The sequence below is a fragment of the Nycticebus coucang genome, chromosome 1 (assembly GCF_027406575.1).
Source record: "Nycticebus coucang isolate mNycCou1 chromosome 1, mNycCou1.pri, whole genome shotgun sequence".
In the NCBI taxonomy this organism is placed as follows: domain Eukaryota; kingdom Metazoa; phylum Chordata; class Mammalia; order Primates; family Lorisidae; genus Nycticebus; species Nycticebus coucang.
Genome location: NC_069780.1, coordinates 31,047,605 through 31,060,623, shown reverse-complemented (window position 1 = coordinate 31,060,623; position 13,019 = coordinate 31,047,605). Strand labels below are relative to the sequence as shown.

General features: G+C 36.8%; 1 protein-coding gene across 1 annotated transcript in view; it reads left to right on the top strand.

Moving 5' to 3' along the window:
- CENPE (centromere protein E) overlaps positions 1–13,019 on the top strand; it is a 102,501-nt gene that overhangs the window by 56,599 nt on the left and 32,883 nt on the right. Inside the window, exons 33-44 of the mRNA XM_053597356.1 lie at positions 63–216; positions 427–485; positions 648–806; positions 987–1,268; positions 1,834–1,992; positions 2,635–2,925; positions 3,536–3,694; positions 3,857–4,147; positions 6,043–6,147; positions 8,658–8,876; positions 10,890–11,087; positions 11,866–12,069. Coding sequence (XP_053453331.1) covers positions 63–216; positions 427–485; positions 648–806; positions 987–1,268; positions 1,834–1,992; positions 2,635–2,925; positions 3,536–3,694; positions 3,857–4,147; positions 6,043–6,147; positions 8,658–8,876; positions 10,890–11,087; positions 11,866–12,069 — 2,280 coding nt within the window. The remainder of the gene's footprint in view (positions 1–62; positions 217–426; positions 486–647; positions 807–986; positions 1,269–1,833; positions 1,993–2,634; positions 2,926–3,535; positions 3,695–3,856; positions 4,148–6,042; positions 6,148–8,657; positions 8,877–10,889; positions 11,088–11,865; positions 12,070–13,019) is intronic.

Genomic DNA, 13,019 nt, shown 5'->3' with positions numbered 1-13,019 from the left:
CACGTTGGCCTCCCAGAGTGCCAGAATTACAGGCACAAGCTACTGCACCTGACCAACAACTTATTAATGTAAAAGAAATTAGTGAGTCTCAAGAAAAAATGAGTGAACTGGAACAATTCGAAGAGTATCTCAAAGCCAAAGGTTCTGCATTACAAAGTTTAGAAAATGATAGGCTCAAATTGATTAAGAGCCTAAGCTACTCCTTGAATTTTTCCAGTTCACTCATTTTTTCCTAAGTTAAGCTACAACTAACTTTCTAGGTCAGTGAATAAAACTTACTGAAAGATGTTTATAGAATATTACAATAAGTTGCAATAATGAAATGAAAGCAAACAAAAAAATGGGGAAATTCTAAGCATCCATTGGTAAGGGAGTGGTTAAATAAATGCAGCACATTCACATCATGGAATACTTTCTACGCTACAGATGAAGAATGTTGTAGAGATACAGTCATGATTTGGAAGTGTCTAATTAGGGATAAAGGGGTAAGTTGCAGAGTAGTATATCTAGAGCTCGTTAACAAAAAGTAGCTTAGAGAGAGAGGACTGGGAGAATAGGAAGATGTTTATTTCCTACCCTAGATCTTTCTGTAGCTTGTGAATTTGTTTTACTCTTCATGTATTATTTTTCTTTCTCTAATGATAAAGGACCTAGAAAAACAAGAAGAACTAAAAAGTGCTCTCATGCTTCTGAAAGAACACCAAGAAACTATTGATACACTGAGAGAGATTGTTTCACAGAAAGCAGATGAAATATCAAATATGCAAATAGAGTTAGAAAACTCAAATACTGCCTTAAAAGCACAGGTATTTTGTTTTAAGTTATTATTGAGTAACTGAGAGTTTGAATCAGATCTTTTGTGTAATGAAACAAGATATGAATTAGCCTAAAATTGAAGGCAAGTGAAGATTTGCCTATTTAAATTAGACTATTATTTAGCTTTTTATCTGTATTGATATCCTAATTTATTTCATGATTATCTCAAGATCCATGAACTTCAGGAGAAAGACCATCAACTTCTTAAAGTAAAAAGTGATCTCGAGGAAACTATGTATCAAACAGAGCAAGTGAAAAGACAATTAGAGACCCAGAATTCAACTCTGGCAAGTATAGAAATGGAAAAATTAAGGTTGACTCAGAAACTCCATCAAAACCTTGAGGAAATAAGATTTGCTACTAAGGAAAATGATAGCCTAAGAAGAGCAGAGGAAACTCTCCAAATGGAGCGAGACCAGCTTAAGGAAAGTCTTAGAGTAACAGAAGCTAACGTAAGTTATACTTCTTCCTGTTCCTAGCAAGTAGAGGTATTGTTTTCTTAATGCAGTAAACCACTTCTTTGAAAAAAGTGGGGTCGTTGGCAAGAGTGAAATGATATAACTTGTAAGTGTATAATTTGGTATTCTTGAAAATTTTTAATTCTCTAAAACAGCATTTTTTTATGGACTTTAGCCTACATGTATATTGACTCAATTGTTGAATGTGTGTGTGTATGTTCACACATATATATGCCATAAGGTTTTCATTGTAGTTGTTTGTAATAAAGAAAATGGGAAACAATTTAAATGTTCCTTAGCAAGAAACTGAGTAAATATGAGCAATGTGTTAAAATACTATGCAATACTTAAAAAAATAATATGTGTGTAATGTTTGCTTGCATGGAAGGTAGATCCAGATTGTGGGGAGATGAGAACAAGGGCAAGAGAAATCCTGCAGTTCTGACAACACAAACGTGCAGCAAAATGTTACTGTTACTAAAAAAATGTATCACTATTAAAAAATACTAGTTAACATTAAGATAATGTCACTGTTCTTAAAATTTCTTTAATGATAAAGGCACTAACCAAACAAGAGGAACTAAGAATTGTTTACATGCATCTGAAGGAGCACCAGGACACTATTGATAAACTCAGAGGAATTGTTTCTGAGAAGACAGATGAAATATCACATATGCAAATAGATTTAGAAAATTCAAATGCTAAATTACAAGAAAAGGTATGGAGGGGAGGTGTTTGATTGGATATCTTATTTTTATTTGTGCCTAAAATTGGGGGGGGGGATGTAAAATGGTTCAGCTTCATGGGAAAACAGCATAACTGTATTTACTAAGGCTGAGCATAGCCTGCTTGTAGGCCTAGCATTTTCACTCCTTAGGAATGTACCCAAAAGATAACAGTGCATACTTCCACAAAAAGATATGTGCAAGAACATTCATAGAAGCTTTAGTCAAAAATAGATATTTGAGTTGTTTTCATTTTTTTGCTATCTGAGAATGGATAAATACATTGTGATATGTAAGTCTGGAAGCAGGCAAAACTGCCCCCAGGGTGAGTAGTGCTGGCTCAAATTGGGGCACTCAAGAACCCTATGGAGTGCTGGAAATGTCCTCTGTTTCCATCTGGGTTATAGTTATATAGATTTACACAAATGTCACAAATAATTGAGTTATACACTTAAGATTAGTACACTTAATGTATATTATATGTCAAAAGAAAATTAAATTCTATGCGGAATTATGCAGGATATCAGTGAGAGTAACATGGGCAGACTGTTTCCTTAAGCAGTTTGGAAACTATCCTTTTTCTGTCCCTAAAAAGCCATCTTTATCCTAACCTATTATTTTATGATTATCTTAAGATTCAAGAACTTAAGGCAAATGAACATCAACTTTTTAAGTTAAAAGAAGAAGTCCGCAAGACACAGAAAAAAATGTCTGAAATGGAGCAATTGAAGAAACAGTTCGAAGATCAAAGCTCAATTCTGGATGAAAGAGAAATGGAGAACTTAAATTTGGCTCAGAAACTTAATGAAAACCTTGAAGAAATGAAATCCATAATGAAAGAAAGAGATAATCTAAGGAAAGTAGAGGAGACTCTTAAGCTGGAGAGACATGAACTCCAGGAAAAGCTGCAGGAAGCCCGAGCTAGAGTGAGTTGTACTCTCTGTTCCTACCCAGTAAACACATTGTCTTAATGTAAAAATCTCCCTTCCTTGAAAATAGATGATACTGTAGGTGAGAAGACAGAGGTTACAACCTTTTAAGGAGATGGTTTAACAATATCTTCTTAAAAATGTATCAGCATCTGTAGTTAATACAGTTTATACAATTGGTACAACAATTTCATTTCACACATTTGGGCAAAATATGTAACATTCCCTGCAGTGTCGTGCATGATATCCACAATCTAGAAGTCGTCCACAAGTAAGACACAGTCTGCATAACTGAACACTAAACATGAGAATGGGGTGGTCTTTATGTGATGTACACATACAACCATGTCCCAGCAGTGTCCAAACAGTATAAAAGGAGAAAAGCAGGCTGGCAGAGTTCACCAGGGAGCAGAACTAAAATGGGGGAGCCTAGGAACTGGAAATTTTACTTTACATATCCTCTGTTCTTTTCTAATTGGGGGGGGGGCGTAGGGTAGTGGTAGTTTTTAACTGTGAACATGTATTTTTTAAGATTTTAAACTTATTATTAAGAAAAGGTAATGTGCCTTTTTATCATTAGATTTCTCTATTTCTTCTAATAATAAAGGATCTGGAAACACAACGGGAACTAGAAATTGCTCAAATGTGTTCAAAAGGACACCAGGAAACTATTGATAAATTCAGAGAAAAAGTTTCAGAACAAACAACTCAAATTACAAATATGCAAAAGGATTTAGATAAATCAAAAGATGAATTACAGGAAAAGGTATATGTTATTCTTTTGGAAGTAACTGTGTCCAAAATTATTTGTAGAATGAGAGAAGATAGAGATATGTAGACGTAAATACTTATATAACAAATAGACACTATTTCTCCTTCCCTGAAGGAGTTCTGCTTGCACTCTAACTTGTTTTATAATTATCCCAAGATCCAAGAACTTCAGAAAAAAGAGCTTCAACTTCTTAAAATGGAAGAAGATATTAATAAGACTCATAAAAAAAGGAATGAAACAGAACAATTGAAGAAGCAATTTGAGACCCAAAGTTTATCTATGCTGAGTGTGGAAATGGATAACTTGTACCTAACTAAGAAACTTCATGAAAGCCTCGAAGAAATAAGAATTATAGCTAAAGAAAGAGATGAGCTCAGGAAGCTAAAAGAGTCCCTCAAAATGGAAAGAGACCAATCCAGAGAAGCCCTAAGAGAAAGGGTAGCTGGAGTGAGTTCAGAATATTGCCCTATGTGGAAACTATTAATAAGAACTAAGCTTTTTTAGAAAGGATAACAGTTTTTTAATTTTTTTCTGGAAATTTCTATGATCAGTAAAGAATAGTGGGAAAGCTATTACTGTAAATTTCGTACAAATAGTAAACAGTTTTAAAAGAAGGCAAAGTATTTTTTAGGAAATACCATTTAATTCTCTCTCTTTTTTTTTTTTTTTTTTGGTTGCAGTTTTTGGCCGGGGCTGGGTTTGAACCCACCACCTCCGACTTATGGGGCCAGCGCCCTACTCCTTTGAGCCACAGGCGCTGCCCTAATTCTCTGTTTTTAAAAAAAAGATTTGTTAAAGTAACTATTTTTCTTAACTTTTTAAAAATTTTTTTAAACCAAGAAATAGCATTATTATAAAGGTAGAAATATTTGAAGGATTAGATTTGGAAAACAGCAACTATCTCATTTCTTTACGTGATAGAGTTCTAGAGGTGGGCTTTTTTGGGTGAAGTTAAAAGGGAAAAAGCAAGATAAATATAAAAAAAGAAGTCTTTTGGTATGACTATTCATAGATATTAAGACTCATATACATATATTTCTTTTTAAAAGACAGTGTCTTGCTCTGTTGCTCAGGACAGAGGGATAGATGAGTAGTGGCGTAATCATAGTTCACTAGAACCTTGAACTCCTGGGCGCAAGTGATCCTCCCGCCTCAGCCTCCTGCATGGCTGTGACTGCAGGCATGTGCTGCTACTCCTAGACACCATTCCTGGCTAGTATTTTTTTTTAAACTCCTGGCCTCACACAATCCTCCAGTCTTGGCCTCCCAGAGTGCCAGCATTACATATTTTTTAAAAACTTAACTGAATCCTCTATAAAGTAATAAAAGGTTCAAATAAATTATATGAAGTAAATCTGTAAAAAAAAATTTAATTTTCACATTTCCATTATAAAGAATAGAAAACAATTTAATTTACTATCTCAGCAGAAACGTCTTTATATGGGTCCTCACTAAATTTATATAAAGATTTAATTCATTCAACAAATGTTTATGGAATAGTCATTCTTCTATATACTATAGTGAACAAGATAAAATAAGTTGCACACAATGTTTTGTTTTTCACTTTTAATCAGAAATGCACAATGTAAACAGGTGATGAACTTTCTGTTCCAGGATGCTGGGAAGAATATATGAGTAGGGCTTGGGACACTATGGACGGTACCAGTAGCTTTGCTAGTATATTTGGTTGGTGACAATAAAGTGCTTTAGGATAAAAGTAAATGCCCCTTGTTAAAACTACAAAAGAATAGTGCACAAATTTGGAAGAGTAGGAATCAGAAATAAATGCAAAACCTAATTTGCAACTATGCAGAATAAATCTTATTGCTAGAAAGTATGTGATCCTCTCACTTTTTTCTCAGTGAGTTGAGGTTACTCCCTATAAGATTTAGTGATACTGTTATTCATTTTCAGATCATTTTAACATTGTTTTTTGAGTTATAAGTATAACGTTTAATTCCATTATTGAAAATTGATGTTGAAAAGGTGATAAAAAAGGGCGGTGCCTGTGGCTCAGTCGGTAAGGCGCCGGCCCCATATACCGAGGGTGGCGGGTTCAAGCCCGGCCCTGGCCAAACTACAACCAAAAAAAAATAGCCGGGCGTTGTGGCGGACGCCTATAGTCCCAGCTACTCGGGAGGCTGAGGCAAGAGAATCGCTTAAGCCCGGGAGTTGGAGGTTGCTGTGAGCTGTGTGAGGCCCCGACACTCTACTGAGGGCCATAAAGTGAGACTCTGTCTCTACAAAAAAAAAAGAAAAGGTGATAAAAAGATATACAACTAGACATTATATGTGGTTGCAGTTATAGCTGAAGCCCTGTTCCTTTCTTTGAACCAAAACAGGACCAACAGCACCACAAAGAGGTAGTAAAATATGAAAAAAGGTTACTAAGTGATGGACAACAGCACCTTACAGAAAACCTGAAGGAAAAGTGCTTTCAGATAAAAGTAAGTAACCTCCCCCCTCCCCCCCGTTAAAACTATAAGGATTCCTAAAAAGGAATCAAAGGGTCCTCTAGAGAATGAATAGGTAGTGCTCAGTATTTTTCTAAACATTCTAATCTAGTACAGGTACGTATGCTCAGGCATATACCACTTACACACATACACAGACAATAATAGGGATTTGTGATTTAAGGCCTTTCTAGTAGGTGATACTTGAGAAATACCAGAAAGAGGTAAAATGTTGAGCCATCCGGATATCTGAGAGAACAGCATAACAGGCAGAGGGACCAACAAGTACAAGTCTCCCCGGCAGACACATGCATGGTGGTGGATTCAAGGAACATCAGGAAGGAGAAAAGCTATTAAAAAATAAGGCCAGAAAGTTAACGAGGCAGCAGGGTGGGTTACGGGACATTAAAAGGACTTTGGGTTTTATCCAGAGTGAGATGGAGAGCCCCTGGAGAGTTTTGAACACAAGAGACATGATCTGACTTACATTTTAAAGGAATGACTGGGATTGTTGTATTGAAAATAGACAGTGGAGGCAGGAAGACCACCTGAAAGAGTAACTTCAGTAACCCAAGCAGCCGGCAGGGTGGCTCACACCTGTAATCCCAACACTCTGGGAGGCCGAGGTGGGTGGGTTGCCTAAGCTCAGGACTTTAAGACCAGCCTGAGCAAGAGCAAGACCCCATCTCTAAAAAAATAGCCAGGTATTGTGGCAGGCGCCTATAGTCCCAGCTACTTGGGGAGGCTAAGGCAAGAAGATTGCTTGAGCCCAAGAGTTTGAGGTTGCTGTGAGCTGTGATGCAACAGCACTCTACCCAGAGTGACAGGATGAGACTGTGTCTCAAAAACAAAAACAATCCAAGCAGAGGTGATTGTGACTTGGCCCAGACAGGAAGCAGTAGAAGGTAGTGAGAAGTATTTAGATTCTTAATATGTATTGAAGGTAAAACCAACAGATGACTAAGGGCTTTTTTGTATTATTCATGGCTGTATCATTTAGCACAGTCCTGACAGAAGCTGGTGTTCAATATGCTGCTGTATACTGTAAAATGATTCATCCTAGACCAAAAGTGGGAATCCCCTCTCCAACATCCCAGATTAATGAGCATTTAGCTTTCCTTAAATTATTGAAAACAGAGGGCTCATTACTGTGAGAAGGCCCTTGTTCTACTGTCTCACACCCTGAGCCAAACATGTTACATATTACATGACTGCAGCAACTTGAACTTAATATGCTACTCCCCCTGTGCTCTAAGCAGGATGTCATAAGAGCATCTGGACCCAAGTTTATCACATGCCTCACATGCCTGAGTGCATACCTCGGGAAATAGGCTTAATTGCCCTATTTATAAACAAGGAAACCGAGTCTCAGAAAGGAAATGTAGCAGTTGTCCAAGGTTGCACAACTAGTAAATTGGTAGAATAATTTGAGTAAAACCCAAGCCTAAGTTTTAAAACTTGGGTATAAAAGCACTTTTACAAATAGAATTTTATTTCCTTCAAGTTTAATGTCTGTATGTTTTATAGAGTTCATTGTTATGGAGGTTTTACATAATCCCTTAGAAAACTTTATGGCAGTTATTATAGTCTTCCTGTTGAGAGGAGAAAAAGGCTTAGTGACTTCCACAGTTAAGAAGTAGCAGAGCTAAAACTTGAACTCTAGCTCTGATAAAGGGCTAGAAAGCAGATTCTAAGCAGATAATAGACAGGTATGAAGTGGCTAGACCAACCTGGCAATAGGTAGTTTGGGTCTTTTCTTTTTTTTTTTCTTTTTTGGAGATGGAGTCTCACTTTGTCACCCTCAATAAAGTGCCGTGGTGTCATAGCGCACACCAACCTCAAACTGTTGGACTCAAGCGGTTCTCTTGCCTCAGCCTCCCAAGTAGCTGGGACTATAGCGCCTGCCACAACACCCAGCTATTTTTAGAGACACGGTCTCACTCTTGCTCAGGCTGGTCTCAAATCTGTGTGCTGAAGCAATCCACTAGCCTCGACCTCCCAGAGTGCTAGGATTACAAACGTGAGCTACCGCACCCGGCCTGGTAGTTTGATTCTTAGTCTCTTGTTTTATCTGCTAATTCTCACTGCCAACTGTAAACATAAGCCTCCATTCAGCCTTGAGCTACAGTATGTGCCAGATTGAATTCACTCACATTTCTCATTAGACTTTGTCAATGTTCATTCAAACATGGATATTCAAAGACTAAAAGAAAATGCATCAAAATGGTAACAATGGCTGCTTTATTTCTTTGTTATATTTGCTTAAATTTTTCTTTGTTATATTTGCTTAAATTTTTAAATTTTCACAGTAATTGTATATTATTTCTTTATTCCAGAATCAAAAACAGCAATTTCCTCTTGGTTTTTAAACATAAAGGTTTTAATTTATTTCTCTTCTATAGAAAAATGTTAAAGTATACATTTTATTAAAATTCTAGGGCTGGAACTGCTTATTGTTAAATTTAGGTGAATTGTTAAGTTGGATGAATTCTAATTTCCTTTAGGAGCTTCTAAAGAGGTACTCAGAGATGGATAATCACTATGAATCCTTAAATAGATGGTTTCTTGACTTGGAGAAAGAAATCGAAACCCAAAAAGAGCTTTCAAACAGAGTAAAAGCAAACCTCTCACTTCCATATTCAGAAGCCAAACAGATTCAAAAACTTCTCACTGCAAACCAGAGATGTTCCATGGAATTCCACAGAGTCATGAAGAAACTTAAGGTACTACCATCTTTTGTAATAGCTTTATAGCTATTGTAAATTTCAGTTACAAACATCAATGTATTTAAGTTCTACTATGTATGAGTACTGGCATATTTGCTGTTTTATGTTTATTACCAAATTAAATATTACGTAGGTCTGTGAATAATACATGCAGGCTCTTCAGTATACCTAAAACTTGTTGATTCAACAAAACTTGATCTCTGCCTGTGGGTCTAGACTCTGTCAGCGTGCTCAGGAGACAGATGTGAATAATCTTAAAGATCTCTGACCATGCAGGGGTGGGGAAGCTGCTGCTTGGGGGCATATATGGCTTTCTGGATCCTTGAGTACAGCCTTTTGAATGAATCCAAATTTCACAAAATAAATCTTTTTATTAAAAGGGACGCAGCAGAAAAACATGAAGCTTTTCTTACCTCCTTTGGTGTTTAAAAAAAGAACAATCTTGAAAGAAAAGTTTGCAGGTTCCCCTCATAACTTTATTTTGTAGATGATAGGGAATCGTTGGACAGTTATTTCAAGTGTGGCAGTGAATAGGATCAGATGACCAGTGAGGCACTTTAGTACAGAATAAAGAAGAAATGAGTTTGGGGGAGATAAGCCAAGAGGCAGAAAGAAGAGACACGAGTCAGTTACAATGGTCCAGATGAGGTAGTATGTGTGACTGTATTACTAGGGAAGGTTTCCTAGCAATGGAGAGGACAAAGGGGACTAAAGAAATATTTAGTAACTTAAAATGGTAGATTCACATGATTGATAGTAGAGGTAAGGGAGAAAAGTTTAGATGGAGTCCCCAGATTTGAGCTTAGGTTTGAGGATAGTGGTACCATTAATGAGATAAAAAAAAGGAGGAGCTGCTTGGTGGGTGAGGCAAGAGAGACTAATGTTTCGTTTGAGATATTTTAAGGGTAAAATACTTACAATGGGACATCCAAGAAGAGAAACCTAGTAGGCATTTAGTGTGATTCCGAGATTCAGCAGGAGAAAAGTCAGGACTAAGATTTGAGATTCATCCGCATACAGGTGATAGATTATACCCGTAGAACGTGTGTAAGATCATCTAGAAAGCATTTGAAGATTAAGAGCTTTGGGCTAAGAAAAGAACCCTGGAAAAGGTAAATGTCTAAGAGGCAGCAGCAGAAAAGGGATCAATACATGGGTTTGAGATTGGAAAAGTCAACTAGATGAGAACAGAGAGAAAGGGCTATCACCCAAGTCGATGGAAAGGGTATGTCAGATGAAATGGAGCCCAAGTACTTCAGAGAGCCAGAATGTGGACTGATGATACCTTTCCAATGTGGTGAAAATAGAGCTCATTGGTGACTACTGTCAGTTTTAATTGGGTGGTTAAGGAAGAGGCCAAATTGTAAGAGGTTAAAGAATGGTTGAAGTTGAGGAATTAGGGAGCAGTTACCTGCCCTAGCTAGGTGGATTGGACCCAGATCCTGGTAATTCTTCCTCAGATCCTGGCAGTCAGGCATCCAGAACTTATTCATGAGGTCCATGTATTACATGTCATTCAAATTATTGTCACCTGAAGTCAAACATCTAAATCTGCTTTACACAGAAGTTTTGAGGCATGTAACATCTTTTTGGTTACTCAATCAAGGCAGGCAAGAGAAGATGTTGAAAAGGAATCTCAAGTGTCTAAGTAGGAAACATGGGTGATTGGCAATATAATTAACCAAAAAGTGGGCAGTAGAAAAAGGGAAGATCATTATAGGAAAAGGGACCATATTACATTAAAATACCATTTTGGAGGTACTTGTAAAACATCCAGGAGATATATCAAGTAGGAAGTCAGAAATACAGAGGTAGAGATCTGGAAGGTAGAGGTCCCAAGATGATGAGAAGAAAAAACTGGGAATAGAGACGTTCTTTCCTTCTTTCTCACATATCAGAGTATTTAAATAAAAAAGAAATATCCTCCTACCTCATAGTCTCAAGTATTAAAATTTCCTTTAAATGTGATAAAAATTTAATTTTCCAATTTGTTTAATTTTTTTCTGCAAGTATGTGTTAAGCTGTGTCACAAAGATAAAAGAAGAACAACATGAAACCATCAATAAATTTGAAATGGATTTCATTGATGAAATGGAAAAGCAAAATGAATTGCTAATTAACATACAGCACCTTCAACAAGATTGTGATGTACCATCCACGGAATTAAGGGACCTGAAATTGAACCAGAATTTGGATCTACATATTGAGGTATAATTTATTCTAAAAGGATTTAATTAGACTGTAAGTCATTTTATCAAGTAGGAAAGAGTCTTTTCATGTGCATAGAGCCATTTTTATTTAACATAAATTGTAAATAGGGTGGCAAAGTGACAACTGGACGAACATAAAGGATGCCAAGTAATGGACTAGCCTCCCTTCAGACCTCCACAGCTAGAGAAAAACAGATTTAACATTAGGAAGCGGGAATTCATGGAATCCCAGAATAAGGTTCCAGAATGCCTTCTAAAACTTCTTACATCTGTGCTAGAAGTCAGAACCCTTTTTATTGCAACAACTCTACATGGAATGTGTTTTTACCCTATGATGTGAGGCTGGCATCCAATTCCCAACTTGCACAAAAATTCTGTTGTATGTATAGAAAAGCTACATTCCAAAGCACTTTATGAAGCTATCTGTAATCCCAGTTACTATAGACACTGAGGCAGGAGGATAACCTGAGTACAGCAGTTCAAGACCAGCTTGGACAACGTAGCAAGACTCAAAAAACAAAAGGAAAAGAAGGAAGTACTTCATGTAATATGATAATTAGCCACAGATTTATCATTTTGACAGGTTTTAACAGGTAGAATCTGTTATATCACCTAATCTGCCAAAATTTTATTATGCAGATAACTAGAATAAAGTTTTAAATTAGAATTCTATTTCTTAGTTTACTTTAAAACATTAAGAAGAATGAGAAGCCAATAGGTATTTTCCTTTTTTTATGGTACTTATTCAGACCATTTGATGCTTATTCTTCACACAGGAAATTCTTAAAGATTTCTCAGACAGTGTCTTCCCCAGCATAAAGACCGAATTTCAACAAGTTCTAAATAATAGGAAAGAAATGACCCAATTTTTAGAAGAATGGTTGAATACTCATTTTGATATAGAAAAGCTTAAAAATGGCATCCAGAAAGAAAATGATAGGATTTGTCAAGTGAATAACTTCTTTAATAACAAAATAATTGTAAGTATTAATTTTTATTGTACTGCCTCATTCTTATTTATTTGCTTTAATTTTTCAACCTCAACCCTTAAATGAGCTTAGAGCACCTTAATTTTAACTATGCTTTTTAAAATTTATTTGTATATGCTTTTATGAAAATTGATTTTGTGAAACATTCTTTCTCTAATGTATTATGGTTCCTCAGTTTTCTCCCTGTCTTTTCCTGGCTTTGTTGCTAAGACAATTAAATATATCAATTTATATTGATAAAGGTAACAACATATTGATGTGTGGTACTCAGTTTCCACTTGAGGAATTTCGAATCCTCTTTCTGTTCTCTTTCCATCTCCTTCTCACAGCTTCTGTAGGAGTTAAGCATTTTTCCCAAGGAGCCTCAGAGGTGGTGAGATGTGAGTCCATTTCACGGCTGTAGGCAGCTGCTGTGGTGAAGCCAGCTACTTTAATAGGGCCTCATGCTAATCCTTGAACTTTGAGGTTCAAAATACAGTTTGTATTTTTTTGTTTGTTTTTTGTAGAGACAGAGTCTCACTTTACCACCCTCGGCAGAGTGCCATGACGTCACACAGCTCACACGATTCTCTTGCCTCAGCCTCCCAAGCAGCTGGGACTACAGGTGCCCACCACAACACCCAGCTATTTTTTTTTTGTTATTGTTGCAGTTTGGCCGGGGCTGGGTTTGAACCCGCCACCCTCAGTATATGGGGCCGGCGCCCTGCTCACTGAGCCACAGGCGCCACCCAGTTTGTGTTTTATTAATAAACTTTAGTTTTTTAGAGCAGTTTTAGGTTCCCAACGAAATTGAGCCTCATCTCCACCAGCACACAATCTCTCCTACTGTCAACATCCCACCTCAGAGTGGAACATTCGGCACAGTCGATGAACCTGCATAGATATTTAATTATCACTCAAAGTCCATAGTTTACATTAGAGTTCACATGGTGTTGGACAGG